We start from the raw sequence: 15,925 nt of genomic DNA on the forward strand, positions 1-15,925 counted from the left end.
ATAGTCAGGTTAAACATTTTCTATTTCTCTTTAATAAATAGGATACATTAAAACCCCAGGTTTAACAAGAATATACTAAAGCTTATTAAATTCTGCTTAGCATGAAGGAGACTATCCCTCTGCCAAGATCATCAGAAGCCAAATTCCTAGGATGCCAGAGCTAAGAGCAGTAGATGTCCTCTAGATCAATTTTCTCACCTGACTGATAAGGAAACCAAGTCACTAACAGGCCCAAAATCTCCCAGGTACTTGCAAATAGTAGAGCCAATAGCTTTTACTCTTCGACTTAAGCAAGTTGCTTCAATCACCGTGTAGCTCAGAGTGAAGCTTTATGTCAGCAAAGAAATAAGACAAAGTAATACTATTGCCAAGTCACTAAATAATTTAGAAACTAATTTTTCTTGTTTGTAATGCAAAGACCTTATGTTAAGAAACTTACAGTTTAAAGAAAATTAAATAAAATCATGCCCATATGCAGACATGTTTCTCCCATGTGCATCTTAAGTATATACCAAACAAAAAAATAATTTATCATCAGCCCCTAGAAAACAAAAACTGAAATTTAAAGAAAGAATGGAGTAAATCTAAATTGTGTATTTTCATTCCTTCTAAAAGGATTAAATAACAGAATTCTAAATGGTTTGTTTGTACTTTCCATGCAATATGTAGATTAACCATGAAATTCTGTTTGGGACACTTTGACATCTGTTTTCAGTGCATTACAATGAAATCTGGGGACTTGATACATACATTTGCTGTAATAAAACTGTCACTAATCAGTGTTTTCCAAAATATTGCCCATAACTATTACTATTCAGTAGTCTCATTTGCATGATCTAATATTGTTACTACATCATGTTTTTCCCTGACAATGTGTTAGCTGGTCCCAGGCACATGGTCTAAAATGGTTGCAAACACTCTATAATCTCAGCATTTCCATAGTACTCTGCACATACGCATGCAATCTGTCCTACCATTGGAATCATACTTCATCCTCCATGAAATATTTTTTGTGTAACTGGAACACTAAGGTTGAATTCACATCTTGAATGTGAAAAATTCAACAACAATAAAAGAGCCCACACTGAGGAGGAAATTATGCCTCATGGGGCTTATACCACAGGAGACAGAACCATAATCCTAACTCGGAAGTCCCTTCAACAAACTCATAATGATGCTTTCTGAACAAAAAATGCAGAGCCTTTCATTAGCCTAACCTTGTTCTATGAACTAAAAAACCAGCTTAGACTAGTTAAAAATTAGGTCTAAGTTGTCTTCTCTACTTTCTGAACAATGAATGCAGAGCGTTTCATTAGCCTAACCTTGTTCTATGAATTAAAAAACCATCTTAGACTATAGTTAAAAATTGGGTCTAAGTTGTCTTCTCTGGGATTAATAAAAAGCTGTATCAATGAGAGATAACCTGAAACCACAAGCTTACAAGGGATTAATGCAACCTCTTCGATGGAGAGTAGACTGAATATTTTATATTGCATACACCTTGTGTATCATGCATAAAACATGGATCTCACAGCAAAAATAATCCTAAGAGCCCAGACATAGTATTTACCAAAGAACAAAATGTTACTAAAAGTAATTTGTCTACCTATGCTGATTCTAAATGAATTGCTTATTTTATCAGTACTTGGAACTGCATTCACATTACTTGAGAATCCAATAAAATTTCTTTTGTCCTCCTATGAACTCATCTTAAAACTGAAATCTGTTTCTCTATACAGGTTTTATACTCTACAAATGTTGATACAAAAACCAGATTAATTGTAGGCCCTAATTCTGTGTTGGTTAGTACTAAGAAGTCATACCAAATGTTCCAAAAAGGATTAATGTAGTATAACAAGTCTATTTAATTATTGTAAGACCAGTGATCCTCATATTACTGTAAGCTGCTTTTCCTTATTTGGAGAACATAAATAGAACAGAAATTGTAACATGATAATTGTTAAGTCATCTCCTAAAATATTGATGCTTTACCATCAGGAATAAAGAAATATGTAAGTATCTATGAGAGGCTACAAAATGCAATCCGTATTTAAGATCCATGCATATGCTCTCATTTTACAGTCAAATCAACCTAAAAGTGGTAAAGGTTTTCAATTGCATTAGAAAAACATAATACCAATTCCTTCTGCCAGCAGCAACAATACTGCTTACAGGTCAAAAAGTTCTGGAAACACTTTCATGTTTTTTAAAATAGTTTTGAGTAGTTATGCACAGAGTAGCAACTGGGTATTTCATAAAGATAAAAACAAAAAGCATGCCATAGATTATTAAAAATCATGTATGAGAATCTAAAGAAGCTAATCAATGTTCTGATTCTGTTTTGTGCACTCTAGTTACCCTTTAACTAAAAGATAAACAGTGAAGTAACTTTCCTCTTAATTCCTGACTAGAACCTCTAGTTATATGACAAATGTTAAGTGTTCCTTATAGGAACATGATACTCTTACACACTCAGGGATATGAGACTTAAGAGAGTTCCCTGGTAGGGATTGTGGAGATGGGCTGATCTCTCCACTTTCCAAAGGCACTGAGTGAGAGGTATATGTAATCTGCTGGCACTAGTTTGGCAAGAATTTGGCACACAATGTTAGCTTCTAGATCACACAGACCCAACCAACCAGAGCCACTACAGTCAATGACCCCAGACAATTTGTGGTTTCAACTCAACCCAGGATCATTTCAGACTTAAAGAGACTAAATCCCACCAGCTTGCTCCTTTTAAAGAGTAATTTAACCTAGCCAAATCATCATCACTTCTGTCCAGCCAAATCTAAAACATGAATGAAGTTTACCCAAGTGTTGGCAATTTCTTTTTTTGTACATGAAAGTTTACTGAAATGCAAGAAATTACAAATACATCCTTCATTTAACATCAAAGTTGAGTTATTTAGTCAGTTATAAAATGATTTTGTTCTTTTCAAATATTCTTAATTGATCAGGAATTTAATTCTTTGGTAAATTGTAGATGAAGCATTTCTAAATTTCTGTAGCAATTCTACTATAAATAAGACTACTCCACAAGACTAATTTATTTCATGAGCTTTCAGAACTTTCACTAATTGATAGGTGCATCACTGTGGCTAGGCCATTTATTTTCTCTTTGGAATATTTATCAACTGAGATACATATGATTTTACCATTCAGTCATTCCTTCTCTTCACTATTTGCTTCTTTTTCTAGACATCTAGATTATGAAATATTCTTTTATATATAACAATAATGCTTATTGTTATTAACTGTATTGGTTTTTACTGACAGGAGTTATTGCATTTAATACAAAAATAGCCCTATGAAGTAGGAATTTAATCTTCATTTTATAAAACAGATAATCAAGACCAAAGTCACAAAGTTGAATAAAGGACAAGACTAGACCCCAAAATGTCATATTGTAGGTACATACTTTCTAAGAGGGGACAAACGTTTGCTAATCAGCCTCATTCCTATGTTGAATCCTAACTCTCAAAATGCTTGTAGATGGCATTTGGGAGGCAATTAGGTCAGGAGGTTGCAGCCCTCATAACTGAGATTGGTGCCCTTCAAAGAGACCCCAAGGAGAGATCTCACACTTCTCCAGTGACAGAATACAAAAGAAGTCACTGGTCCACACCCCAGAAGACAGCCCACTCCAGAACTCCACTAGACCAGCATCATGATCTTACATTGCCAGCCTCCAAATTTGTGAGAAATAATTTTGATGTTTATAAGCTTCCTAGGTTGTTATTTTGTTACAGAAACCCAAACTAAGACACTCAGTGTCATAGATTTGGCTGAATCAATGAAGGCATGAAGGAGGAAGTTCTCATTCAACTTCTATAAGAACACTTTTAAACTACATGTTATTCACTCTTCAATCTATGAATAAGCCATCTTTCTAAAATAATTCTTGCAAGATCTAAGACCCTTTTCTTCTTTTCTAACTTCTCTTCTTCAACTCCCAAAAACATACATGTATACAAACACACTCACACTCCAGCACCCACGAATTATCCATGGTCCAGGAACTTAACTTCTTTATAACTCAACAGCTGAAATCACTTTAAAAGTCTTTCAAGGGAAGAACTGAGGCAGACGTCTGGAGAAAATCATAGACAATTGTAAATCCTTAGGGCTTGGTTGCTGTTCTCACACCACAGTCCCACTGCCATGTGACATATTAGCCCACAAACCACATCCAAAGCCAACTCCAGGTTGGTGCTACTGCTGTGAAGGCAATGAATGAGCAGAAAGGCAGAGGGATGTTTCCTAGTCTAGACTGGTTTTAATAGGAGAGGGCTTACTGACTAGAATGAGATTCAGTATATTTCATTCACCCTTCCTCCCTCCCCCCTAGGACGCTGCATTATCAACATGGTTAATTATGAAAGCATTTAAATTCCTTGATCTTGTGAACATTCCTAGGGGAAAAATAGTTTAAAGCTACAATAGACCAAAGGAAAAAGAAGTGAAAGAAAAAAGAAATGAAAACATCTTACCTGTTATTTGCTGATGTTTTTCTAATAGAAATACAAAACTCTACTGCTTTTTTTTCCAGGGTTCTGCTACCACATTGTCTCGCATCTGTCAGTGTGTCCACACACATGCATAAACAGTATGCAACACACAAGTAAGGAAATGCACGTTTTAACTTAAACTCCCTTTTTTTCCCTCTAATAATTTAAAAATAAAATGTAACAGCTTGGATTTTAAATATTTAATCTGGCAAATATAGGAAAAAATCATGAACTATAATGTCATATTTGGCAAAGCAAAGTTTAGTAGGATAAAAATATCTGTGTTTTAACATTTTTGAAGACATTTCCAGTATTTTTAAAATAAAATTATTTCTCTGCTTCAGAAGAGAACCAAGGTAAAATTTTCTTTTGTACACATGGGGTTTTCATGAAGAGTAGAAAAACAATATTATATTCAATAAAATAAATGGTTAATTTTACATACTAGCCAGAGCCTCCACAGAAATAAAAACTCTCATATTTACTAGTGTGGTTCATTATTTTGTCAAGAACTGTTCTAGCAACTCAACAAGAATAGTCTTCCCTTAAAATATAAATTATAAAATGAAATACATAATGTTACCTTATTACCCTCATTTTTAAAAACTTGTCTTTTTGTCTGACTTCTAATTTTTCTAATATAGGACAACAATTTATAGTGTGAAGTTTAAAGTCAGTTGTTTTAGGACTTACACATTAACAACCGTGTAACTAAATTTATCGCTTCAACCCTATATAATGACAATAAAATACTTTTATTGTAACAACTGTGAATGTTGAAAAGTAACTATTAAGGAAACCATAAATATAAAAGGCTGAAAAGTCCACCTCAGAGGAGTGGGGAAAGGAAATTGTGATATGTATCATCATAACATGTAGAAACTCAAAATCTATGCAGAATCAGTCCAAATCCCTCCAAATTCTAGAATACGATCCCCCTCATCCTGTTGCAAAGAGGGCTGAAAATCTGTCCCCATCACTGTCAGCAAACAAAAGAATGTCACTTCTACAGCCAGACCATGTCAAACAGAAGACACAGCTTCTGCAGAGGGACGCCTTGAATCCACTGGTGTGTAAAGTATAGGCTGGGGCCTTCTTGTCAGCTATTACCATAAAAGAATAAGAGGAAACAGTGACATTACTACACAATAGAAAGGTCAAACAGCTTGCAGCCATTTCATGACCCAGACAAGTCAAGGTCAAGGGATTCAGGTAGCAACTTAGCCAGGGCATAAGTTACAGCACAAATGAATTGTTTTAACACATCAGCTTTGGTCAATTAAACCTAACAAGGCAAGTTGCATCACGTAGCAGGGTTCCTGACACCAAGGCCAGAAGCTGAGACCGACCTCATAAAACAAGGCTTTTAACATAGCATAGCAAATTTAAGGTAATCCATCCAGAAACTGCAGATGTCAGAATAATAAAATACAAGTTGGCCTAAGCAAGAACGTTTTTCACACTTTAGAATTCACTAATAGAGGGGTATAGACTTCATATTGACATACTCATGTTATTAACGTAGACATAAATGTAATCCCTCGCTTACATGAATTACGGAATCCACCCTATTTCAAAAAACATTTTTAAACATCTGTGCTTGTGTTTAGATTTTTCTTGTGTTCTGTAGTCCCTGTTAACACTAATACATTTCTAAATGCATCTTTTAACATGAGTGTAAAAAATCAGGTTACTGATATTTCTTTCTGTATCAGAATATTAGTGTCACTTAATAGTAATTGGTGCTTGTTTAAATGCTTTTATGTCCTTTTATGGGAAACATATATTTTAAAAATCAACGAATACTATTTATTCAATTTCCTGTTTTGTGAAATAGTTGAAGCTAACTAGAAGTTTTAAACTGCATATATTTAGCACTGAAGATTTTTTTTTCTCAAAGGCAATTCTTATTTTGTACTTGTTAACAAATTCCATTTTAAACTGATTTCTGCTTCATCAATAACTTACTACATACTCTGGACTGCCTTAAAATGAGATTCTGAAAATATACAACCTCCAGGCAACTTTCAGCTAGTAAAATTACTTCATCCATCAAACACATTTTCAATTAGATAGTCTTTATTCAGAATTGTTTAATTTGTGTGTGATTCATCAATGCTGTCCTGTTTAAACTATGATCATAAACAGAGAGAATATGTGTATCTAAGTATTTTATTATAAATAATGCACTTATACATAAACAGAGAATATGTGTATGTAAGTGTTGCATTATAAACAATGTATTTATGCACATGGATGGCTTGTTTTCCTTAAAACACTGCTTCATGTAAATTGTGAGGACTTTTCTTAAAATATTCCTTCATTTAAATCTTGAGGAATTTTTCTTTTATATATATGTGTGGCCTTCAATTCTGCCTCAAGGTCTTTCTACCTCACTGGTTAATTGGTAGCCATTTCTTCTAATTTTCTGAATAACGTAACAACCAAAAGGCCCAACCATTTAACTCCTATTAGTTTCACATCTTGCAACGTTCTGTCTAATACCAGCTAATCCCACAGACTCACTTCTTACTACAGGCACTAAGTTTTCACAAGTTCCCGCAACTTGATGATTTATTCTCTATGCCAAACCCTAACAACTGAATTCAGTTAAATTAACCACATCACATAATTAGAGTTCAAGGACCTAGGAATTTACTTTAAAATGGGACAAAATACCACACTGCCACAGGAAAGTGAGCATAATCAAGAGGAAGCGTCTCTTCTTGCTATGTTTGGCGTGAGGCATGCTGCTATAATAACTCGAGTTTCCGATCACATAACCGCTAGTCCTTGAGATTTCTAAAATTATTCCTCCTCCACAAGGATGGAGAGAAACAACTTGGAAGACTTGCTTTGAACACTACGCCGGCTAATCATCTGCTCTGCCACAGCATACACACTGTAAAATTCCACAAGTGTCCCAAGATCTACTCTCATCAACTTCACCTCGGAACGTGCTATTCTTTCTCAAACTTTAAAAAAATAAAAAAAGTTTCTCCAAAAGCTAGTTACAGGGCAAGGAATCACTCTTGCCTTATCACATGAAACTATCTAATAATTGTCTATTTGAATAAGTGCGTTATATTTCTCTTTGGACTCTTTATAAACCATAAGCTTCAAACAAATTATTTATTCGATGATAAGCTCAGTTATATTTAAGCTATTGTGATGATAAAAACGACAACTAACTTACTTTGATTCTTTTTTTAAAATTATAGACTTCTGCCTCCACCTCCCGGTGGGTCCCTCCCTCCTCAGTTGCTAAATTGTAAATGGCCAGCAGAAGTAGCAAGAGGAGGAGCATCATAAAACAATTTTTTTCAGTTCTATGAGTTTATTGTTGTTGTTATTTAACCTAGCAGAATAAGAGCTTGTGAGAAGAAAGACCCTGCGAAGTTAAATATCTCACATCGTTGTTTCAAATCCCAGTGCCAAAAAGTTAATGGAAGATTAAAATTCTGATTTCCATTTGGCAGCTTCTTCCTAAATCGCAAATTTAGGAAAACATAACTAAGTAAAATTTAAAATCCTACTAAATCTCTTACAAATCTCTACTTTAGATGTGTATCTTACATAGCACCATAGAACCAAAGCAGTAGTAATAGGTGCATGGTAGCATGTCTTCAAGCATACATACTTTTGTGTCTAGCCAGGTGTCACCTGTCAGCAGACCCAACCATACTTCCTGCCCCTAAAATGTTGTTCTTCAACAGTCAATACAATTTTGATTCTTACATAAAATGGAGTTACTTGGATTTATTCTCCCACACAAGAGATACAATGGACTAAGTGTATGAATCCAAACACACAAAATGTAGATAAATATTTTTATTTCAAAATATATCCTGCTGTGTATATGCAGGAAAATATTACAAAGTAGAAAGGATGCTTAATGTTGTTGGTAAAATGTATTTCCAACCTACATTGCCCACAGAAAGTATACTATGTGTTATTTTGTTTTAAATCCTTAAATATCATTATTGTTGGAACTAATGAGCTAATCTCTTGCTTTTTCTCTCTCTTTTTTTCAATATGGATCTCTTTCAATATCTATCTCTGTCAACATGTCTTTCGATCTCTCTATCTCTTCTCTCTCTCTCCCTTTATCCTTTGGAAAATGAGATCATATTAACAGCAATGCAAAGGCTTACTATGCCATATCAGAACACAGATGCCAAGCTTTCCCAGCTGGCAACCGGGGCCTTGGAGTTTAACTCTTGAGTTGTCTGGCAAAGCTTTGTTGTGGCAGGGACCTCACAGCAGACAGAGTGAACTTCTGGCCCCCTAGACTCTGTTTTCTTCTTATCAGTAGAAAATTGCTAAGTATCTTATCTTTCAATATATGTTCCCACCAAAACCTCATTAAGCCTAGGAACAAGACATGCCAATAAGAGCCCTTCTTTATCTTGTGAATTATGTATAACCAAGAATGCAAACAAATGTGTACTAGAGTTCACGAGTTCAGTCAAGGACAAGGTGCTGGATGGGAAAACTTAACAGGGCTCCCTAAATCAAATATGCATACAAAGTATTTCTCCTACACACAAACTTCATGCTCTCTGAGCACTTCACAATGCAAGCACATCAAATCATCATCCTGCAGAGCAGCCTCATGTTAACAAGTTATGAGAGCTTATTTTCTTCCATAATGGCAAATACCTGCAAATGAAGTGAAATTTATTAAAATGTTAAAATGCACTGTCAACTTGCGCACAATTATCTACTTAGGCTTTTCATAAAGAAATAACTGTTACCCAAAAGGATTCTGAGATTCGGTAACTGAAGGAGGAAAATAACTCTTCGCATTTACTTCCTCACTAATAACATGTGACAACCAGGAAGGGTTTTATTTCTAAAACAATAATGATTACAACTTCCCCTGTAAACAAGTCACATTTTTCACCAGTTCAAAATAGCCTTCAATTATTAGAACATTCAATAGTAAAACAACAAAAGTTGCCATCCAAAAATGGATTGCAAGTTTAAGGGCTAAAGTACTTGTTCATGATAGCAATAAGCTTGCTAAACTGTCACAGTCCAAAACATGCTTAATAAGAGTATAAAGTACAGTTCAAAAACCACTTAGGCTGACTTGGTTTGAACCCTAATCTGTTATGTTCATGCCAACAGTTCCTATCTCCTGAGATCTTTAAGCTTCTTGGTGTATTGTGACCTTTCTCTTTTTCTTTAAACACTTCTCTGACTCAGAGAAAGCTCAGTCCCCTCACCATAACCACTGCCAGCCCCTCCTCTCTACAGACAGGACACAGTCTGGCAAGTCAAGGCCTCCCATAGGCCAGACTTCCTTCGGTGCAGCCCTTTGGGTAGAAGTGCTAATCCTTCTTATTAATTAACGAGATAATGGTGGTTAACCGAAGCAATATTAATTCTAACTATCAAGGAAATTTCAACCAAAATTATTTTAGCCTTTTGGTTGCTTTTCCCAGTATGCAGAATTATGCACTAAAAGAATCTGGCAACATTTTGATGTAGAATTGAAAATTCGGGAGTGACTAATTTATATTAGATCTCAACATGTACATTTCTGTAAGGTTTCCTTTTGATAGCTCCACATTTACATGCTTACACATCACTGGCTGGAGGAGAAAGTTCCCCTCAACATGATACTATAAAACTGGGAAGGGTGCAAATTGAGAAAACTAGAAATTGTTTCAGAAATAAGCAGTGATGTGACTGAAAGCCAAAAGTCAGTCATAATGAATACAGTACATATCACTACATGGGGCATGTTCTTCACACGCTTGTCATAGCATAGGACATGTGTGTCACAGGAAGGTGTGCTCTACAGAGCTTGTTTTGCTTTGCTTTGCTTTTTTGAATGTAATAACAAAGACAATATGGGGAATAGGTACTACCTGACCAAGAATCATTGGACATCTTTAGTATCTTTAGAAAACTCAAGACTACTTCAGAGCTATTATTTTCTTTTAATCTGTCACAATCTTTTATTTTAAAAAAAAGCAAAAAAAGGGGGGTAAGGATTTTATATTAGCTAAGGTTTGCTGCAGCAAACAAGCAAGCAGCTTTCATTCAGGGATTGTCAAAAACTTTCCAGTGTGCCCACTGCAATGCGGATGCCAACCAACGAATCAAAGGCATTCAGCAACTAGACAAAGAGGGTCTGATGCCAACCTCGGTGCCACTGGCAACCATTATTGGCATCAAACACAGTGTCTGCCTTTTTTTTCCCCCTCGCCTGGCACTTCACAAACAAAATGGCGGTTCTTGTAGCAACGGAACAGCAGAAGCGCAGCCCTCTGAATCAATAACGTCAAATGATTTTATGGATTTAAACACAGTTACTCCTAAATGATGTGTGCATTTTAGGTAGAGTAGTTTATAAACAACTACATAAACACAATCTTTTGCTAGTCTAAAGAAATAATAAAATGGATTGAATTGCGGTCAACCAGACTATAAGCATAGAAGAAGCTGAATAACAAAGGCATTGAGCTTTAAAGAAAACACTGCCCTGTGATGCAAAAGCCTAATAAACTATGAATCAAAAATGATTTCAGAATGTATAATTTTTCCCAAAACCCTTATCAGATACAGATGTAGCAGTATAGTATGGATGTCAAAGCTCTAGTAACTCTTTCCACATTTCAGAAAAGATGAGGTTGCTGTGCATGAAGAAGGGGAAAAAAAAGTGCGGGTTGAACCAAAAGAGAAAGAGGGAGAAAGAAAAGCATGGGAAGTTGGTCAACAATAGAACTTTATTATATGTTGGTCTTTATTTCATCCTCCAAAAGTGATGCAATATGTGATCTTGTATAAATAACCAAGAGGACTATTGACATTTCTAGATCTGGAAATTGTCAATATATTGTAACATCACTCCACACTGCAATGCGGATGCCAACTAACAAATCACAAGCATCCTGAGCTAAACAAAGAGGGTCCGATGCCAATCCTGGTGCCAGTGGCAACCATCTTTGGCATTCTCTCTGTTCTTTTTCATGGTTTTTTTTTTTCTCCCAGTCTTTTAGAAGTGGGGAGGAGGAAGGAGGAGGTTGGGAAAAGTAATTTTGTTGCTCATTCTGCTGCAAACATTATGTTTTTCCTTCCTAATTTTTCTTTCATTTTTTAATACTTCTTTACTTAATTTAGAAAACAGACTTAAGTAGGTTTCATGTCCTTAGAGATGTGAGATATGCAGCTCTCTGATAGACTACAGACATCTTTTAAAATCTGCCTGCCTTCTTTAATCAACTGTACTGCAAAAAAAATGACATAGTTAACCTATGGTTGACAAATAAAAAGAAATAAATTTTGAAAAAAAGAAAACACAAAAGCACTCTGATGTGACTTTTTCAAAAATAGAGCAACCAGATGTTAAGAGGAGATGATTCATGGGGCAGGTAGTAGAAAAGATATGTTATTAAAGGCACAGCATAAAATGACGAAAAGTTCTTACAGAAGAAGTTTCTAAGACAACAACAAAATCAATGTTTTGTCTGAAATATGGTCTTCAAGAGTTGCTAAAAAAAACTTTATGATCATCATGACCAATGGTGTGAAGTGGAAGATATTTACGGTTTCTTTTTTCAGTCTATCCTCACAAATCCAAAAGATATGTACTTTATTGTCAGTTCATCAAAACTAAAAGAATTGGCTGCTTGCCCTGAGAGTAAATATGTGTGCATGCACACCTCAAGGACTAGCCTTCAAGCAAGTTAAAAATGAGAGCAGCCGTGGGGTAATCTCAAACCCTCCTTTTCTACCCTAAAAAGTTACATGACCCACTTTTAAAACTTGATTTCCAGTCTTGACTTTTTACAATACAGTTACAAACCATTTGTAGTCAGTCCAACATATACATACAGCCCACCTTCACATGCCACCTCCTAGACAGCTGTCAGTCAAATTAACTGTCATGTGTTAATGAGCTTGTACTTTAGGATACACAGGATGAAAATATATTTTCTCCCAACCATAATTATTTGAACTTGAGTTCTTAAATACATGAAAATAGCAAATATAGTATTTCATTTGAAATATATATACATACATATGTATATATATATACATATATACATACATATATGTGTATTTCAAATGTATAATGTCCAGCACCATCATTTAAAATCATACTGAAAATTTTTAAATGACATTTAAGCCTATCTCTAAACCTGAACCAAGGAAATACCAGGTCAAAAAGCAGCTCATCGTTAGTACCTAAATTTCTAGATCCAAAGAGTCATTGTTATACGTTTTGGGATGACATTAAAGTGCCTGGAAATTTATTAAATCCTCCATTTTTATAATGAACATCAGGTAACTGTCTGCCACCTGACTATCTATCTGAAGGCCATTTTTCCTCCGGCCAGGCCAAGTTCCAAAATGACTCATCTGTGGCAGCTCAAACTTCACGCCACTTTTGGTAAGCTGCTTTTTTAAGTGATATTGTATTAAAGACTGTTGCTAATACAAAGGTATCTACATCTTGTCACACTGGTTTGAAGAAAAGAAATTCTCATCTACTTAAGGGAAATACATTAAGAAAAATCAAAACATCAGAAAACATATTTCATGAACTCACCAAATAGTCAGCAACAACATCGCCTATTTTGAATTGCTCAGGCAACATTTATAACACTCTTTATGGAGTACTTTAAAACACTAGTATGGTATGCGGTTTCTGCATTCTTTTTGGGATTTATTTTAAACCAGTGTAACCAGTCTACTTTCTGTTTTTGTTCTGTAAGGAAAGCCTTGACTTTCCTCTTTGGTAAGTTTCAAGAATTCATGTTCAAGTAGACTAACAATATAAAGTGTTCCCAAGTCATTCTGGGAAAATAACACATATCATTTAAACAAGAGCTAGAGTGTACTAAATGTGCAGCAAATATTGCACAATCAAAATTAGGTGTTGTTAAAAATATTAAAACTACATAAATCTAGGTCTACACAAGCAGATAGTAGCTCTCCTAAGCATTTTGTAATAATAAGTGCTGTTCTCAATCCTAGAATCCTAAATTCCTGAATGAAGTTCATCTACCTCATTAGTTAAGAGACTAACACAAAGATTGTAAAGAATAGTTTGACTATTCATAAATAAAGTCACCTTTTCAAATGGGGAAAAGACAGCTAAATATGACAGAGATTTCTAGCACAGAAATCTAAGTTTCAATAAACTGTTTTTTAGAGTACTCTATGTCGGTTCGTATGTTAAAAACAAAAAACTCCTATCTTTGGCTCTTTCTTTAAATACCTTTCCAGATAAGACAGCTCCATGTCTATTTACATGGTCCGCACATGGCAGTGAATGTGAATGGAGATGGGTACACCACTGTACCCAGAGAGACAGAGGTGATCTAGAGCCCCCAAGGACCATCTAACCCAAGCCAGATATTCCATCTACGGAGGTTTGTGGATCATGTTTGCCCTGCTAGAAGAAAGAACAATCTGCTCCTACCTTGCTCCTGCACGTAGTATGCCAAAAACAAATCAAGCTCCTTAACTGATACTGTGATATGATGTGGCTGGACACAAAGTGCTGGGTTTGTGCAATGTGGGGATTTCATGAGCCGCTCTCCATCGGTACTTTCCAAAGGGATGCCTTTGAACAGGATCACCATGACTAGATCCAGACGCCAGACTTTGTCTGCCTGTCGCAGGCAGTCGATTCTCCTAATCTTACCCTTCTGGTCAGGATTGGATAAGACACAGCACGGGTGCTTCTTGCCAGTCACGGTGAGCACAAAGTCCTCTCGGTACTCCTGGCGGATATCTTTGCGCAGTTTGGCCAGGAGCCTGGATGCCCACTTCTGTTTGATTTCAGGCTTTTCACTGAGAAGCTCATCTTTGACTGCTCTTTCTTCATCCTTTGACATTCGCTTCTCGTGCTTTTTAAAGTACTTGCGTTTTCGAGCCTGCAGGTTGAACCAGGTGTAGGCGATTGCACGGACATGTGGAAGAAGAGCCTCGATGAATGGGTGAAATTCATCCTGTGGAAGATGAGAGGGAAAAGAAAAGGTACAGAGTCAGTTTAATTTTAAATGCTCAAAAGATAAAGCAACATCTCATCCTCAAATCAGTATTAAAAAGTTATGCATGAAAATAACATTTTTCACTCATTTACAATGATCAAAATAGGAGGACAAGAAGAGGGGAAAAAAAGAAAGTATGCCAAGCTGCCCCCTCTCCAACCAAAATTTACAAGTTGAGTCTCTTTCCTATGAAGAAAATAAGATCTTATTTTGTATTTTCCCTCTGGCCCCATCCTCCCTCATGCCTGCCCCAAAATTATGCACTGTTCATTCTTTAAAACATATGTGGCCAAGGTGCCTGGCACCTAAGTTAATATTTAAATATTTGACAGACCAACTAAACACTATGCAGTACCATTTTACAAAGAACACAGTGAGATTTTTTTTTTTAGAACCGGAGCAGAGCTTCTCAGAAGGCAGGAACGATGCCACAGTTCATTTCTCTTCTCTGTGGCACAGAAACACAAAGCATATAGATGCTCAGTGTAATGCCACACAGTTCCCGCTTTTGGAGCATGCTCTCAGCAAGAGGCTGCTGGTGGCACAAAGAGCATGCGCCATTAAACTTGATCCATTTTCTTATCAAACGTCCAACATTCCAACACTGAAACAGCACCATTCCAAGAGTGGTAACTAGAGAAACCGGTATACAGTGAGGGAAAGTGGGCAAAGGACACAGCTTGTCGTATCAGCGTCCTTTGCCAGTGTCCCGGCAGAAGGTTTCCACACTTTAAGCATTCTCTCCTCAAACCACCAACACCAGCTCCCAACACACACACAGGCACACTTCTCACACTCAAACTCTCACACTCTCACACAGACACACTCTTGCATTTTTAAATAGAAGTTTTTCAAGTTTAAAACAAAATTGCATGAGCATTCTTGTGGCAGCTTTCCTATAGACTATGCAGCCCCACCGAGTCAGTTAATTTGTTAACTGATCACATGAGTATGGCAATTATTCTAAACCCCTTAAAAATCCATCTGAGGTGAACAATGAAAAATGGCAACTTGGCACCAACTTTACATTCTTTGTATCTCTGCATGCTGTGGCAGAGTGACACCAGGAGTGCTCCGCTGGTCAGATACTCTTTTTGTAGAATCTACACAATTCATTTGCCGCGTAGATAGATTATTGAACAGGACTGTGGGTGCACATACTGGTTGTGAATCCGGTGGTATACAGACTATCTAGAACCAGTCTTCTGATCTCAGTGGTTTACCTTTAAGCTCCACATTGTTCCTGCCTGTTTCTTCTTCTAAGCTTTTTATAGAGAGGACACAGGAAGAAATGGTAGATCATCTCTACTCACAGATATTTCAAGTTACTTCCAAATGCAGTCAGTGTTTCATTATTTCCTGACTTTCGTAAAAACCTATCTGATAAGCTGAGGCTGA

The 15,925-nt window shown here is 36.1% G+C and overlaps 1 protein-coding gene across 6 annotated transcripts in view; it reads right to left on the minus strand.

Annotated features, from left to right (window-relative positions):
• Nfib (nuclear factor I B) overlaps positions 1 to 15,925 on the minus strand; it is a 225,666-nt gene that overhangs the window by 203,903 nt on the left and 5,838 nt on the right. For all 6 annotated transcript variants that reach the window (XM_042686913.1, XM_042686916.1, XM_042686914.1 and 3 more), the window contains one exon: positions 13,954 to 14,485. In XM_042686913.1, the coding sequence (XP_042542847.1) occupies positions 13,954 to 14,485 (532 nt within the window). The remainder of the gene's footprint in view (positions 1 to 13,953; positions 14,486 to 15,925) is intronic.

The sequence above is a fragment of the Dipodomys spectabilis genome, unplaced genomic scaffold, assembly GCF_019054845.1.
Source record: "Dipodomys spectabilis isolate Male_0828 unplaced genomic scaffold, ASM1905484v1 ptg000098l, whole genome shotgun sequence".
NCBI classification, from domain to species: Eukaryota; Metazoa; Chordata; class Mammalia; order Rodentia; family Heteromyidae; genus Dipodomys; species Dipodomys spectabilis.